This window comes from Morus notabilis, unplaced genomic scaffold (assembly GCF_000414095.1).
Source record: "Morus notabilis unplaced genomic scaffold, ASM41409v2 Scaffold3543, whole genome shotgun sequence".
NCBI classification, from domain to species: Eukaryota; Viridiplantae; Streptophyta; class Magnoliopsida; order Rosales; family Moraceae; genus Morus; species Morus notabilis.
The window spans coordinates 38,435-55,320 of record NW_010366755.1 but is presented as its reverse complement, the minus strand read 5'-3'; the positions used below and the strand labels follow the sequence as shown (position 1 = coordinate 55,320).

The following is a 16,886-nucleotide window of genomic DNA, read 5'->3' as shown; positions in this document are numbered from 1 at the left end:
GGGTGTCATTCAAATCCCCATTAAAATAAGTCGCTTTCCCAAAGACCCTTTTATTATCCTCCCCTTTAATTTTCCCATACATGAAAAAATGGACGGCATATGAAAGTGAACTCAAGCCCTTTTAACCATTAGTCCTCTTTCAATTCCACCAGTAATATTATGTACATATATATATATATTATATTTTATATATACAGAATATGTATGAGAAGAGTATTCTCTAGACCCCACGAAAAGCAAAATAAAAGTGTGAGTTGGAAGATGGTTGAGACGTCTATTTCCTGTCCAAAAATACCCACCTGCTAGACCAGCCCACTTCCTTTCCTATACATAACCAAAGAACTAAAAGAGACTCAACTACTCAAAGATCGATCAAGAAGAAGAACAAGTTGTTCGGCTTTCCTTTCTCCTCGGTTTTCCACTACAAATTTCTTTGGTTTTTTTTTTTCAAGGTTTGTGGGTTATATAAAATTAAAAAAACAAACTAAGATCATCTTGTAAATAAATAAGTAACACAAGATATTACATATGATCAAAGCATGCTTTTGATGATTTTTTGTTTTTTTGTTTTTTGTTTTTCAGACAGCAACCACGGAGTTCCCAAATCAAGCACCGGAAAGCTCTTCCCAGAGAAAAATGGGAAGAGGGAAAATTGAGATCAAGCGAATAGAGAACACAACCAACAGACAAGTCACTTTTTGTAAGCGCAGAAATGGTTTGCTCAAGAAAGCTTATGAGTTGTCTGTTTTGTGCGATGCTGAAGTTGCTCTTATTGTCTTCTCCAGCCGTGGACGCCTCTATGAGTACGCTAACAACAGGTTAATTCTTTTAATTTAATTTCAAAGTGTTTTCTTCTCCCTTTTGACATTAATATTCTTGTTTCTTTCATTTATTTTTTATATTTCTTCTTTGATCGGCTAAACTAAAAGAAAATTGATAATGATCCAAGCAAAATCATTTAACACATATTTTGTCTTGTTTGGTCAGTCTCAAATTTTAAATCTTTGTTCAGTTTAAAGATCTAGTGTTATCTATATTTTCACCTTGATATACATATATAGAATCTGTCGTCAAAGATTTCCAATGGATTTATGCAACAAATATATATAGCCTAGCTTTCTGACCTTCTGAGATCCAGGACTACTGGTGTAAAAGATTATCTAGGTAGCTGTCCCAGCTCCCAAGTAATGATCAACTCTCTCTCTCTCTCTCTCTCTCTCTCTCTCTCTCTCTCTCTCTCTCATTTTCTTCCTTGGTTTTTTGTTTGGCTAAACAGAAAAGATAGATCGATATAATATTTATTTATTTATTTATTTTTCCAATTTGGGTTTTCCGTTGTGTGCTTTATGGGGTTGATTTTCGTTTTCGTGTTTCATTATAGTCCTTTGCTTAAAGGAATCACAGATCTGCCGGTCGGTAATAGATAGAAATAGAAGTAGTTTAATAGTAGATTTTTCTTTTCCCGGTCGTAAACTTGTTAATATGTAAGCCAACAACTTATAGCTCTAGGCTCACAAAAGATTTTCAGTTTCACATGCCCATTGTTTTTCATGTATTAAGACCTCGTCATTTTTGTCTTTCCACTGTCTTCTCTCTCTCTCTCTCTCTCTCTCTCTAGAAAAAGCTGTCACAGTACTCTGATTAGCGGCCCAGTCTATTCAATTCTATTTTCTTGACGTTTCCTCAGTAACAATTGCATCTCAGTTTATATACATATATATATATATATATATTATCAGCAATCACACCAATGAAATTGCAGAGATTATATAGGGGTTTTGGCTTTCTTCTTCAAGTTAAATTCAATTAGGGTTTGAATACTTAAAAGGGTATGTGTCGGAAGTCATTAACACTCCTTGTATCAGTTAGTCAGAGTTGAATTGAGTATAGGATTTAATGATCTAGCCCAGAAAAGAAAAAAAAAAAAAAGAACAAAAAGAAAATGATCTAGGGTTTCAAGTTTTTGGTAATCTAGTGATGGCGTCATTAAGTTTCATTACCCGTATAAGACCATTTTACCCCTTCTCATGAGTCTTAAGAAATGAGAATAGAAAATATACGTTATACAAATTACAAATTAAGGAGGGATCAAATAGGGTTTGCATGTGTGAGCTGTAATATATATGTGTGTACATATATATATATAGATTGATGATGTCTTGAGTTACAACATATATACGAATCTTTGGTCACGTCATCAGAAATGATTTTTCAGTACTTTTCTCACGATAGTGCCAAGATTCCTTTTACTTGGCGTCTCTCTTTTCTCTAATGCTCATCCCTCTTCCATTTTTTTTCCCTCTTTCCATTTTTTCTCTTTTATTTCTTTCCTTGGTGCAAAATTCGCTCTCTATTCTTTTCTCGTCTTTGAGCGTGCAAAATCTTAAATAGTACATATATATATATATATATATATGTATATATATAACTGAGGCGGGTGTAGGTAGTAACTAGTAAGCCTATAAAGATATACACATACTTCGAACTCATTGTGCAACATTCTTGGAGAGAGAGAGAGAGTCAAATCTGAGCTAATTAATTAAGATCACTTCATACCCAACACCGTAGTATTTATCATGAGATATTAGAGTGATGGAAGGAATATTTAAAGAGTGAGAAGAGTGAAAGGAAAAAAAAATCAAAGTGTACGAGCCAATAAAAGGGATTGTGTTGAAAATTTAGGTGAGACTGAATGGGGAGTGGGGACGGGTAAGCATGCAAAAATGCCTGCACCAAAACAGGCTTCTCAGTTCTCAGTTCCACAAAAGTGTTCAGACACAAAACGGATGTAGGGTTCTTTTCATGTAGTCTATTCAAACATCACTTTATTACAAGAGAAAAAAAAAAAAAAAAGGAAGAAAATCCAGAGACTGATGATCTGAAATTATTCAAGATGGTGTAGTTTGGATTTTGATGGTACCTGGTGGTTTATGAAGTGTATCCTATGGTTATTACACTTTGAGTAATGGGTTATTGTACACGTGGCGTGTGGTTAGAAGTTAAGAGATTTGAGCTATTTTGGGATCTTCTGACAGGTTAGCAGGGACCAACCAATCAGTAGCTCGAGGATATTAAGGTTATACCATCCTGGAGTTAGTTGCCATAGATTAGAAAGGGAAATATAGAATCTAATGATGCTTTCGCTCTCCACTTTTACCCATCTTTTTTCAAAGGAATTATATGATATTATATTATATGCGCTTACATTTGTCGTATATGATATAATATTGTATGTAGTAAGTTTTTGGTCAGGAGAACTTTACTGCATGTATTTTATTTTTTTTATTCGGTGAATTACTATAAAATTAATCTCATTCGCAGTTCTTGTGAAAAAGAAATGGTGCTTGCAAAATTTTAACGTAGTGAGTTAGAGTCATGATGGATCAATATATATATATATATATATATATATAGAGAGAGAGAGAGAGAGAGAGAGAGAGAGAGTTTTAAACTAACAAAAAAAAATCAATTGACCTTGAACATAAACATTGTTTAATACATGATTCTGTTGGTGTAAATATTTAATATATATATATAAAGAGAATAATTGAAAAACTAAGAGTGTTGATTCATATATTTGATCCTATTCAATTTTTTGTATTTCGTAAAGAAAATGATAAGAGAAGATAACTAATATAAAAAATAACTAATATCTCAATTAGGTTAGCACTCATTTGCAAAGTCATGATTTTAATATATATATATATATATATATACATATATATATATATATATGTATATATGTAACTTGTCTTTGATAAATTTGTGTTGCAAGGTATATATAATTCACTTAACTCATGAGTACATTGACTCGAGATTGTGAAGATTGCAATATATTTTTTTAGTTTAGTTTTTATCAGTCATCTCAAATTAATGTCCTATTAAAAAAATGCATTTTTTACAGAACTATGTTAAAAATAATTTTATTTAGGGATAGAAGGAGGAGAACCCTTAAAATATATCTCATTAATTCATGATCCTAAATTTACTATTTGTACATAAAGTATATCTTACGTGTGTGATGTTGGTGTGGGTTTGCGTGACTGGTGTACTGAATTTTTGTGTTTTTTTTTTTCAAGACTAAGTATATTCATAAAACAAACTAACTACAAAATAGGCACCACAAAATTGCGTGTTGGAAAGGCAACTACGTAATTTATTATCTTCCAAATAATTATAGACAAATAATTACTTTCTGTAAAGAGAACCGTACATAAACTCACATAACCCATTAAAAGATATTTATTGTCCAATTGTTTCTATATGTCTCTTACAAATTTTCGATACATAAGATATGACGATTTTGGTGTATCTCTTACAGAAGTTTGATTAAGCATCTGTAAGGTATAACAAAAGCTATTTCTCAGCATTGTACTTGGAATTAGGATGTGAAGTTTAAAAGTGTGTGCAAACTGCAAAATCTTTGGATTTCTTTTAGTACTTATATTTTGTTATTTAATTCTGCTTAATATTTATTTAGACCATTTATAATGTAAAGATTAATGTCAATTATATATTTAGCATAAAAAAGTATAATATGGTATGTTATTTTCATTTTTGCTCCGATGCATAGCTATTTGAAATGTCAAATATACTTTTTCCCATAATCATTAAGATGGCGTTTGTTTTAAGGGTTCTGTTTGGTTTATGAACATGGTTCTTGGTTCTACTACAGACTTTTTCTCTCAAAAAAAATTTAAATTTTAAAAATCAGAATCATGAACCATAATAGTATTGCATTGAGATGCTCTTAGATTTCTAACTTGGATATATTATTTCAAAACGTGAAATTAACTTAATAGTGCATGATAATTGAGAATGATTGAGGACACCATTACTTAGTTAAGTTATTATTTGAATCCACATTTATTGAGTCATTAATTCATCAGTCTCCTTACTAGTTCAATTTGCTTAATTAGGTCATGATTATACTTGTAAATGTGTGGCTTGATGATCCTCCTGCAGATTGGCAATTTAATTAATCTGGACCTAACTAGAGAGGATATTCATTATGTTCCCTCGGTTTTACTATTAGCTATAATTTTTTAGACTATTTCTGTGACACAATATATAATCTTATAAATCCCTCGTTCAATTTTTTTTTTAATCTTTTTCATTAGCTAACTCTTTTATATATCAAGGGCTAATTTGAGCTCGTATACATGTTTCAATTATTTCATACTTATTACTTGCTTGAATTATAAACTCTCTATTATTGTTGTTGCTACAGCTTTTCTGTTCGTCCATCTAGAAATAAAATAAATATTCTTATCAAAAGCACTAGAAGGAACGTGTTTGTCTTTTTTTTTTTTTTATAATAAATTTGTGATCGTGAAATCTTTGTAATTTCAATATCGTTATTATTATTATTTTAATTATATATTTTTATGCAGCGTTAGAGGTACAATTGAAAGGTACAAGAAAGCATGTGCTGATTCTTCAAACACAGGATCTGTTGTCGAGGCCAATGTTCAGGTAACTATATAAGTTTTCACTGCAAAGAATGTGCGCGGCTTGATAAGTTATGCATGGCAAAAATCTTAATCATGTGTATTTTTTTTCCCTCTCTTTGAAGTTGAACGAAACATGAATATGAATTTGTAGCTTTCACATATAATATATCTACCAATTAATTAAAGAAGCTCTAATTAGATACAATATTTAATCATTAGATTATATGTGTGTATTTTCGATACTTGTCTTATTTAAATTATAAACATAAGATTTAGTCACACACCTACGTTCAAATGTGTTTCCACATTATCAGTGTGTTTATCAAATAAAGAAATATATTTAATAAAAAAGGTTATATAGTATTGAAAAGGAATGTGAAGTAATAATAATGAAGATTATTATATAATCCTTTTCTAGCGTTTACTTATATATTTAATGGTGAAATAATAAACGATATTTGATCCCTTACTAGTGTTTAGTACACTTAGAAATAGTAATCTTATCAATACAATTTATAAACTGTCTTTTACCTAACTAAATAATTATTGAGTTATTACATATTGAACATATTAATGATATGTGTATAAGTAAATTTGGCATTTATTTTCACCGAAAATCAATACCAAAAGGGTGAAAAGATATATAGGTATTACTCTTTCTCATCCCTTATATTAGGTCCATTTGTCAGAACTTTTGCTTTTGTTTTTAGTGAATAGAAGAAGAGAAAAAAAATTGTAGTATTTCAAAGAATTTGGAATCACATTTTTAAAAAGAGCTCAATAAGTCAAAATAATTGAAAATTTTTCTTATAAGCGAAAAAAAATTCTTAGAATAAAGTTCATACTTCAAAAAAAAATTTAAGTCACATTTTCTGGCTTTAACAAGAAGCTCTTTCGGAAAGCTAGAGTTCTTCTAACAAATTTTTAAATGTTTTTAGAAGCAGCTTTTGAACCAATGAAGTCAAAATTGACTTCCAAGAAACTTTACCAAAGAGCGTATGGGCCCCCTAAACTCTCATTTTATATTGATTACAGGGAGAATGTTGTAATAGCATATTAGTGAAACTAAATTAATAAATATCATATTTTAAAATTATTTAAAATAAATAGCAGTTTATCGCGTAAAAATTTTATTTACGACTAGTAAAAAAAAATTTTTCATGTAAATTTTTTTTATAAGACTGCTATTTATTTAATTTAGTTTAAAAAATCTGTTCTTTACTACAATTTTTGTTGATTATATCAGCGAAGACATGCTTAGATGAGAAAGAAAATTTGTTTGCTCCCTTTCTCTTTCATGCGAAATATACACTCCCTAAATGTATTTTAGAAGCCCAGACATTGATCCAAAATAATTTTTGAGAGAATTTTCAGCTCCAACTATTTCTTAGCTCAAGGTTTATTTTTGCCCCACTTTTAAATATTAAAAATGAATCCGAATGTGGCATGTGAGGACAATGACATACATCATTTTGCTCATTTTTCCTTGAAAACAATAAAAGGAAAAAAAGGCAAATTATGTTTCACAAATGCCAGTAATATTTCGAATATATTTTATTTGTACTAAATATTAATGACGACATAAAATATTACGCACACTATGAAGGTAATGAAAAATGTTATTTCATGATATCTTCAGTGTTAGCATATATTCTCGCAAGTAAAAGGATTTTGAACTCAGACACTAGTTGTATATAAAAACTTAATTACTCAAAGAAATAAGAGAAATATAGGAAATTAAAGTTCATATATAATAAGTAGTAGAAATTGATTATAAGCGTTTGTGTGCGCGTATTAATGTTTAAATATATGGAAACTTAAGAATCAATTGCAATGCCGTGTTCTCTAATAATAAGCGAAAAGCATAGTTAATCAAATGAATAAAGTTATTTGGGCCCCGTTCATTTCATCGATTCGAGTTTTATTACAGTAAAAAGTTTTCAGAAACAGTCACATCTAATTTTTTTGCTACAGTAAAAAGCTCTCACATAAAATCACATCTCAACTTAGAAGTTTGAGCATGCATTTTCCCTTTTCCTTTCCTCAAACAAATGAATACAGTTATTTCATCTAAAAGAATAAACAGCTCAATTAATCATCAAAATTCAAGAAACCATAATTCAAAATATGATAAAAGGAAGAAAAGAGGTGACTGATCAGATGATAAGGGTTTTTATTTTTTTTTTTCACTCGAGCACAAAAAAATTCTCAAGGTCTTATTTTATGAGATGTATAAATGATTAAAATCAAATGTGCCGCGTCTAGTGTTTTAGTGAGAAACCCACAAAACCTTCATTTCTATATGTTTATTATATATCCATCTAACCGTATTTCCATTTATACATACACGCACAAACATGTATGGGCAGTTTTACCAGCAAGAAGCTTCCAAACTGAGAAGACAGATCCGGGAACTGCAGAACTCAAACAGGTAAACTAAGTATATATAAGATGTGTGTGTGTGTGTGTGTGTGTGTACACCTTATCAATTCAATATATATGTGTGTGTGTGTGTGTGTGTGTGTACACCTTATCAATTCAATATATATGTGTGTGTGTGTGTTTGTGTTTGTGCAGAAACTAGTAATAATTACTTTTGTTTACAGGCATATAGTGGGTGAAGCTCTAAGTTCTATGAGCTTAAAGGACCTCAAGAGCCTTGAAACAAGATTGGAGAAAGGAATCAGCAGAATCAGATCCAAGAAGGTATAACATACAAACATACATACATACATACATACATATATATTTATATGTATATATATATCGCACACTTAATTCCTTTCTCTGGATTACTGAATACCATTGTACATTGTGTCATTTCATTTTTACTCGTTTATGAAATGCTTGATTTCTTCTGCCAGAATGAAATGCTTTTTGCCGAAATCGAGATTATGCAGAAGAGGGTAAGTACCATTTTCTCGCTTCAACGTCTATATTTCGTTTCTTGTCTCTATTTATTACTGTCTTCTCTACACAAGTGTGATGCACTGTATGTGAAAATGTAATTGTACTGTATCTTGACTAAATAAAACAAGGTGTTGTTGGACGTCATTGGTGCAGCCAAAAATTTGTTCCATGGGCCATAAATATCTTGTTCTTGTTTAGTTTAATTTTTTTTTACTTCATTCCAAATAGAAGTCTACAATTAAGTGGGGGCAAGCTTAATCTAGCGGTTAATCCACGTACCCGTCTCTAATGTTGAGGGTTGTTGCGGCAAAAAAATAAAAAAAAAAAATAAAAAAAAAACAGAAGAAGAAGAAGAGCCTAAAAAAGTTTTTGGCCTTAAAATTATGATGAATTAATTAAAAACGATGACAGGTCACGTATGTATTAATTAAGCTTTTTTGTTTGGTAATATAGATAAGGGGAATATATTCTAATTTTTTTTAAGGTATAATTCATTTTTTCTAAAAAAAAATGTACAAGTATTTAAAATTGAAAGTTCTCAGTTATCACCATGATCTATAATGGATCCACCTGTGCACAGATAGTATAAGAATATTTTATATATAAAGACATATTTCTTTTTCATTAAAATTTAGAGCGGGATTAGTAAAGGAAAGGCTTATCTAAGGAGTGTCAATTAAATTAGGATGTCGTAATTAACCTTGATACTAGTTGCTTTTTTTTATGTCAAAAAGAAAAAGAAAAAACCGAATCCAGAAGAAAAAGTTTGAATTATATGAAGTACTTGACGGCTAACCCAATAATCAAAGCTTCCTAAATGAACTGGAGAAGACAACCATGACACGGAATAGAGTCTTATTTGGATTAATTATATGTTCAAGTCCATTATCAAATAATTTCAGAGGATTTCTGTCCTGAAAGACTGATGCATATCAATTGTACATGCAGGAGATAGAGTTGCAAAGCCATAACAACTATCTGAGGGCAAAGGTTCTCTCTCAGTTCTCTCTTTCTCTTCCACTACTCAAGCAATTATGAGCTGTAGAAAAATGAAGAAAGAAAGTTGAAACAAGACTCGGAGGGCTAACTTGAATGTTATTAATTGATTACGCAGATAAATGAACATGAGAGGATACAGCAGCAACAGGAGCAGCAGCAACAGCAAATGAGCTTGATGCCGACCGGAACTGAATGCGAGTCCGTTCCTGCTTCGCAGTCGACTTATGATCGGAACTTTCTCCCTGTAAGCCTCATGAACGCCAATCACCATTACTCTCGTCAAGACCAGACAGCTTGTCGACTTGTGTAAGATTTCTACTCCAATCTAGACATTGGACTTACAAGCTATAAAAGATCTGATAAGAGCACTTCGAAGCATGGCATCATACCTTTTCTTTTCCTAACATATTCAGATACCTTATTGTTTAAAGGGCATGTTTAAATCACGTGAATATAAAAGGAAAAAGGACGAGCGTGTCCCTTTCCTATCTAGCCGTTTATTTAGTAACAACATAATAAGATAAAAAAAAAATTAGCCTCACAAAATGTGGGGGGATTTCAATCCTAATACCTCTTAGTATTATTTTTTGGATAATGGGAATAAACACCAAATTTACTTGTATACCTTTATTAAACTAGTAAATATTTTTAATTTTCCGATTGCATATACTAATAGATAAATGGACGATAGAATTCTTTTACCTACTTTTCCAATTTCATTATTCTTTCCATTTTAGCTTGGTAAACATGCCCCTGCCATTAGTTAAGATGGCTCAAAATAAGTGCCTCTATTTCATATGAATCATAAATAGAGTTTCATTGTATATTTATGTGTTTTTAAGTATCGAACTTTTCTAAGTTCTCTTTTGTTATATATTCCTTGGTGCAGTTGAATTGCAGGAACCAGAAGGAAGGCGATTTGGTTTTCTGGTTTTTATTATCTATATATATGCACTTCTAAATTGTAGCTTTATGTATAGACGATGTAAACAACTATTTTGTGCGTTTCCCACTATGTTGAAGGCGACTAATTTTCTCATGGCCAAACTCTTAAACTATTTGTTAGCTCAGCAGCATGCATCGAACTTTATTATGCACTCATGTTATTAGAAAACATAAATAAGTACTTGATTATTCTCGCTCCCAACTATATTGTTGGCAATAATACTGCATGAAATATTGAGTAACCTCAGTATTAAATCCGCTTTTGGCATCTCCTGTCGCTGGCATTTCTTTCTAGTTGGACATCACTAGGTTATTGCTAAAGCCAACAACCTGCAGTGTCCAAATGAGGGTTTACAGATATGTGTGTGTGTGTGTTTACAGATATGTGCAGTGCCCAAATGAGGGTTTACAGATGTGTGTGAGCTAAACCCCTAACACATGAACTAGAATTAACGCCATTAGTTGACCTATACAGCAAAGCACATTGAAGCACATCGATGGACATTATCCAATTGCAAGCCCCACCACATTAGTTTTTCAAGCCAAAAAAAAAAAAAAAACAGAACTCAAGTATTTGTTGTGGAATACTATGGGCAATTCTCTGGAGTTGTTCTCAACGTAAATGAATAGAGAAAGTAGTACAACCATGATACTGAGTATAAACAAAAAAGAATATTTCAAACTTTTTACACCAAGTATTGTGGAAGTGAGTTGCTATTTTATACTTGGTACGTACAAGTTTAAATTATAGGCATAAATTTGATGCCCAGCAGCCCGTGTTGAAAGATGCCAGCTCACTTGTCATATTACTTGTAAAAAAACTTGAGATGATTCTTGGGACGACTAATATTACTTCAAAACCACTTCCAAAGAAACTAATTCTCTGATCGTCCGACTAAAATTTACAGGCACTGTTAGAGAGCTACAATCTGGATTCTTATATCTCTTGAAGGCTGAAGATATTAACTATATAGTGTATTCCGTGGTACCTTCTTCTATTTGCTATTATGGACAAGAATAACATTACCAGTCCTGAGCAAAGCGTGGGCAGAGACTGAAGGCAAAACCTTCTTCCCTCTGGTCCCAAACCGTGCCCATGGTTTTCTTTCTTCCGAAATGAATATTATGTGAGAAAGAGGGATCTTCGTTCTCTTTACCCCATGACTCCACATTTTCTGACAAACTTGTTTGTAGCATTTACATGTTTATTCCACAAGCCTCGAACCTCAGGAAACCCAATCTCAAGCCATGGCTTTGCGGGGCCACTGAAATGTACGACTGCAGCAGCTTCCAAGAGTTCCTCGCTAACCTCTGGAGTACGGTAACCTAAACCATCGACGTGAAATGATGGATCCAGAGAATGCACATGACCCTCGAATGCAATTAAGGCAGGTGGAAACACTCCTGGATACCATAATGCCAACCCATTTTCGAGGCTCTGAAAATTCTATGACCAAATCATGGTGAGAGACAAGAATCATAAACAGAGAAATAAACCATGAGTATTGAGAATCATAGGCCTTATCATATTGTATCCATACATGCAAATCGTAGTTTTTACGGACCAACTTATTAATTTAGAGCAGAAGATACTTACAACTTTTAACCATTGATGATAAGTTGCAGTGATGTTAGACCTCCTCCAAGCTTCAAGGTCAAAGACATTCATGCCATACAGCCATACACAAAGATCAGCATCAAAGTTGGATGATATAATAGGGTTTGAAAAATTCAAGTAGTCCTTGTACTTTCTTTCTCGACAGCAGTCATGATCTCCACACTGTGAATCAACAACCGCACCAATAACTTTCCCATTGAGATCCAGTTCCCACAAAGGCGATATGTCTTGCTGTACTACAACATCATCGTCCAAGAACACTATCTTGTTGAGATTCGGAAACAGCTGTGTGGCCCATAAAAACCAGATGATATCATTACAAATTCACATTCAACCCCATCGATTTGATCAGGGAGGATCCTGTAAGAATATTAGAGTGATTACCTCAGGGATGTAAATTCGGAGATGATTCATAAGGGACAAGCAGCTGGGACTTAAAGCTTCCAAATATCTTTTATTTTGTCTCTCCTCTTCAAAATCTTCTTCCTTCAAATTATTGTAGTAATGCCTCCATATCAAATGATGGATCTCCAACATCTCTTTAACTCTAACATTAACTTCCTGAGGCCAATCATAATGGTGCAACCCCTTGAGTTCCACAACAGCTGATTTAATAGGATTGGTTGCAAACCAAGCATGCATTGGAGTATAAGTTTTCTTGTCCGTAACTATGTGAAACACCAATTTTTCAGGATTGGCAGAGTTTTGGACAGTAGACGAGACAACAACAGAGGCTGCAATCACATTATCCGTTAGTAGAACAAGGTGGTGGAAGGATGGATCAGAAAGGCGAGAAACATATTCAGGAGCGGGTAGACGAGATCGAGCCATGGCATTTACAGCATACTCTTCAGCCAATTTGAGGCATAAACAATGTAGGCTTTTTGGGACACCATGTGAAGCTAAATGCCAGTAAATAGATTCACGCTGTCTAGCTGTTTGGACCTTGCGCTCCATTCTTGATAGCTGCATATAATCAAGGAATCAATTCAGATGTAAGGGGTTAACCGTTAAGCAGTTAGTTATATGCTTCAGAGCATGGAAATTTCTTGTTGCATAAAACATTAATTTAAGACCCTAAATTGAAAATCCATCAATGATAAATCAGCCATAAAATCTTAGAAGACTTGGAAATATCTGTTTCCTAGTAGTCGTACCAGGTTAAGCTACAGCCAAATATTTTATCATCCGTTGAATTGAATGAGTTCAAACTGACAAAAATCTAGAGAAGAAAAAAAGTAAAATAGCACTACAGTTAACATACATCACCGGCTAGTTCACGCGCATTATTGCAGTCATAAATTTATTGATTATACATTCGGGGTTGAACTATGTTATCCATACATATACGAAATGCTTTCTCATATTTATTTTGTTTCCCTGATGATCATTTGTTGGTGAAATTCAAATGTCTAACTAATGGCAGCCAGAAACTTGGATAAAAATTTCAGATTGCAACTTGATCCAATCACGAGTTTGCAAAGTTTCAGTATTCATGCCTACTGATACTAGCTAGCTAGCAGGTATAGCACAAAGACAGTACCACAGGCAATAATTGAGCAATCCCTGCAAAATCAAGTAACATTCACGGTTTGCACAAGAACAATATCAATATGACGTACTAGACAATGATGGTTAAACAATTCGCTACCACGAGGGAAAAAAAAATACTGCCTCAATAGGGTAGGACCTCAAATGGGAAGTTAATCAGCAACTGTCAGAAGACGCTCTTATTTTTTGACAAACGGCCAAACAACTATAGCAGGTAGGGTGGGGCCAGTTGGCAACTGCAAAAAGAACGGCCGACGAAAACGAGAAAACTTTGTTTCGAATGGGTGCATTTACTGCTTAAATGTTGCACGCTTCTTTAGAACATTTGTATGCATGTTACAAGTGATTGTATTTTCCATACCCTGCTCACTGTCCTTCAGAAGGAAAACTAAGGAAACTAGAGAAATTGTCAAGCAAAAAACATACATGGACTGAGAGGCAGAACTGTAAAATGATGTCAACAATATGTCAAAGATTGGTCCTAGAGATCAGACCGAGATCAGACCGAGACCCAACCAAATAGACCCATGGACAGATGGAGTAAGGCCCATGCTTAATTTGCCGACTCAAAGGGTTGTGGCTAGGGTCTTTGATGTCGTCACCTTTCAATCAGGCAGACGTAAAACACGCAACAGAAAACAATAATGATGGAAAAGAACACATACAAAGTTACAAAACAGCTAGAAAAGTAAAACAAAACAGAATTAACGCGTACATAGACAAAGTAAAAAAAGGAGTACGACAATATATATATATATATTATATATATATATATATATATGCAAGTAGCTAGCCAAGTACCATAGCCTTTGTCTTGAAAGCGAACGTCTTGATATCTTGCCGTTTGGAAGTCATCTCTCTCACAAGCTCGTCGAAAGATTCTATGCCTTCCTCATTATAGACGTTACCTTCTTTTGCTTCTAGTAGGGCTCTTGTCAGTTCGTCCCTGAGCTTCTTTTACAGTCAGTACATGAAAAGACAAAAAAATATTAGATAGTAGCATCATAATTTTTTTGCTACAACACAGTTAAAAAGACAAAAACATATTAGATAGTAATCATAATGTTTTTGCTAATGAGATAGTAACATCATAATTGATAACCACTACTTCCGCAACGATACCTTGTTGACGTAAAATAGCATCACCATAAAAAATCTATTGCCAGTTGGGTTTTCGAGTGATTCCAGAGTAACTTAAGTGCAACAAAATTCAGCAAAGGAAGGGAAAAAAAAAAATGAAACCCCTTTTTGGCGTCTACAATATGGACGTACTGGGTGTACGCAAATAGGTTTGGGAATAGCAATTAACGCCAATTATTGCAGTTCCGTTTTATCTCCTTGTTTCCGTCTCAATTTTCGTATAATGACATTGAAAATGTTCAACAAAAAAAAATAACAATGGCACTGAAAATTGAAATAAAGTAAGAACAAGTGGGCTAGAATAATATCATTGGAACCCAACTGGCCACGTGTCATGGAAAGCAACTGTTGGCAGTGGAATACCGACAATTCCATAGGGTGCGCTTATCCACACACTGTATCCTGTATTTTCCTAGAACGAAAATGCCAATACCAACTAGTTCGTTTAACGAAAATGACCTGCATCGGGCGGGACAGAAAAATATATATACATACATTTTTCCATTTTAGCATACGACAGAGTATTATAATCTGGCCCTAAAACAAGTATTTATTGTGTATATATCAAATTAAAAATATATATTTTCTTATTATCATGCACAATTCATGAAAAGGATGAGGTATTCATCCTAAAGTTGACAAAAAAATAGAAAAACTTTTGTCATGCTTGCCGAGAATTCAACAAAATGAGGTCCACCCTCCACAACGGGACGAAGATTCTACTAAGTCACCGTACAGGTGCACACGTAGAAATCAGTAAAGTGCCATGTTCTATGCTCCAATTAAAAAAAATTTATTTTTTTCTATAAAAAATAAAGAAAATTCTTTTGCATCAAAAAATAAAAAATTCTCAAAAAAAAAAAAATTGAATTCCAACTATTCACAAAAAAATGACAAAAATTAAAATAATAACTATTTTCGGGAAAAAAAAACGAATACTTGAAAACGAAAGGGGCATTTTCGTCAATACAGAGTATAACACTTACCAGAGACGAATCACTCCCGCCGAGTAGTCCCCATCCGATACAATCTTCATTAAGAAATAAAAAAACGAAAAGAAAGGCAAATAATTAAAATAAAATAAATTAAAATAAATAAAATAAAAATTAAAGAACAAAATGATGAAGTGATGAACTATCTATGAAGGAAAACAGTATACACTGACGCAATCGCACAACTTTTTTCAGCTGAAAATAAAAATGGAAAAACTAGAAAATAATTTTTAGCCAAAAAGTCTGTTTCACAGTATTTGTACGCTCCCTTATCAGTTTCGGAACCGTACACAACAAATTCAGCAAAGCCATAATTTGTACGCTTCAACTGAACTATAATCAAGAAGGAAATTGTACAACTACAAATTAATTCGAAAATATGCAAAAAAAAAAAAAGGGGAAAATCATAGTTCTAATTACTTCCAAAGTACTAATCACAATCAAATAGAAGAGAAATACCGAGAGTAGAAGAGCAATTGGCGGCAGATTCGAGCACAAGAAACGCAATTCTGACAAAAAGAAACGGCAAAAGAATCCCCAGCACGAGCACCACCGGAAGAAAGGTCCTGCTGGAGATCCGCCGAGTCGCTGGAGCAGTCGCCGTCGCCGGGAACTCCTTACCGGCGGCTGAGCTCGATATGGTGACTCGCTTAATCCCCGACGTCGATATGTAGAACTTCATGATCTCCAGAGTTCCATGGAATTACCGATTCCGACCGGCGAACCAAATCAAACTCCGCTGCTACAAGATCTGCCCGTACAGCACAAGCAAAGAGCAAGGATGGAAAATGCGAAATCAGGAGAAATCAGAGAAGAAATCGATTCAGAAGAAGAAGGAGATGAAGAAGAATACCTGGGGAAGTCACGCTCACGCGTTTGATTCTTCTTTGGAGGCCATAACATGTTTGTTTTCGAAAGGCTCAACAAAGATCACGCTCTCTCGCTCTTATACTTGCTCAGAACAGAGAGGAAATATAATAATTATTCATTTATTTCGGATAATATAAAATATATAAATTAATTCCAAAATGAAATAAATAAAACGTATTTTGCACATTTACTCCTCTAAATTTATATGTTTAGCAACTAACTCCTTAAAGTTTTAGTTTAGCAATTTACCCCTTAAACTTGTATTCAGTTACAACGTGCCCCAATTTTATCAATTTTTTTCATGACTTTATCAATTTTACTTTGAATTTTATCAAATTTAAGGGATTAAGGATTGGGAAATTGAAAAATATGTATTACGGTTTAAATTGAGATGCTAAAACTTTTTAT

The 16,886-nt window shown here is 33.2% G+C and overlaps 2 protein-coding genes across 6 annotated transcripts; one reads left to right on the top strand and one right to left on the bottom strand.

The window, feature by feature from the left end:
* Positions 1 to 291: 291 nt before the first annotated feature.
* Positions 292 to 10,497, top strand: LOC21385593 (floral homeotic protein AGAMOUS). Of its 2 annotated transcripts, none has more exons than XM_010111053.2 (8): positions 292 to 452; positions 583 to 818; positions 5,394 to 5,475; positions 7,823 to 7,884; positions 8,060 to 8,159; positions 8,318 to 8,359; positions 9,312 to 9,353; positions 9,478 to 9,672. In XM_010111053.2, the coding sequence occupies exons 2-8, from the start codon at positions 637 to 639 to the stop codon at positions 9,670 to 9,672; spliced, it is 705 nt and encodes a 234-aa protein (XP_010109355.2). In that variant the 5' UTR covers positions 292 to 452; positions 583 to 636. The 2 variants fall into 2 exon arrangements, with proteins under 2 accessions (XP_010109355.2, XP_024029864.1); XM_024174096.1 differs by lacking the exon at positions 292 to 452 and adding an exon at positions 10,252 to 10,497 and having other exon boundaries at positions 592 to 818; positions 9,478 to 9,668.
* A 280-nt stretch (positions 10,498 to 10,777) lies between these two features.
* Positions 10,778 to 16,562, bottom strand: LOC21385592 (probable galacturonosyltransferase 15). Of its 4 annotated transcripts, none has more exons than XM_024174092.1 (7): positions 16,462 to 16,562; positions 16,068 to 16,359; positions 15,603 to 15,646; positions 14,278 to 14,430; positions 12,310 to 12,891; positions 11,905 to 12,210; positions 10,778 to 11,754 (listed from the first exon to the last, which is right to left on the bottom strand). In XM_024174092.1, the coding sequence occupies exons 2-7, from the start codon at positions 16,288 to 16,290 to the stop codon at positions 11,461 to 11,463; spliced, it is 1,602 nt and encodes a 533-aa protein (XP_024029860.1). In that variant the 5' UTR covers positions 16,291 to 16,359; positions 16,462 to 16,562; the 3' UTR covers positions 10,778 to 11,460. The 4 variants fall into 4 exon arrangements, with proteins under 4 accessions (XP_024029860.1, XP_010109354.1, XP_024029861.1 ...); XM_010111052.2 differs by having other exon boundaries at positions 10,778 to 11,745; XM_024174093.1 differs by having other exon boundaries at positions 14,278 to 14,427.
* Positions 16,563 to 16,886: the final 324 nt, after the last annotated feature.

What these genes read in the sequence shown, in the direction of transcription:
- LOC21385592 (XM_024174092.1), bottom strand. Translation starts at nt 16,290, where the DNA reads ATGAAGTTCTACATATCGACGTCGGGGATTAAGCGAGTCACCATATCG. An exon ending in CTTTCAAGACAAAGGCTATG is followed by an intron (nt 12,892 to 14,277) that starts GTACTTGGCTAG and finishes GATTATATGCAG; the next exon opens with CTATCAAGAATGGAGCGCAA. An exon ending in ATCATCAATGGTTAAAAGTT is followed by an intron (nt 11,755 to 11,904) that starts GTAAGTATCTTC and finishes ATTTGGTCATAG; the next exon opens with AATTTTCAGAGCCTCGAAAA.
- LOC21385593 (XM_024174096.1), top strand. Translation starts at nt 637, where the DNA reads ATGGGAAGAGGGAAAATTGAGATCAAGCGAATAGAGAACACAACCAAC. An exon ending in TTGTCGAGGCCAATGTTCAG is followed by an intron (nt 5,476 to 7,822) that starts GTAACTATATAA and finishes ATGTATGGGCAG; the next exon opens with TTTTACCAGCAAGAAGCTTC. An exon ending in ACAACTATCTGAGGGCAAAG is followed by an intron (nt 9,354 to 9,477) that starts GTTCTCTCTCAG and finishes TTGATTACGCAG; the next exon opens with ATAAATGAACATGAGAGGAT.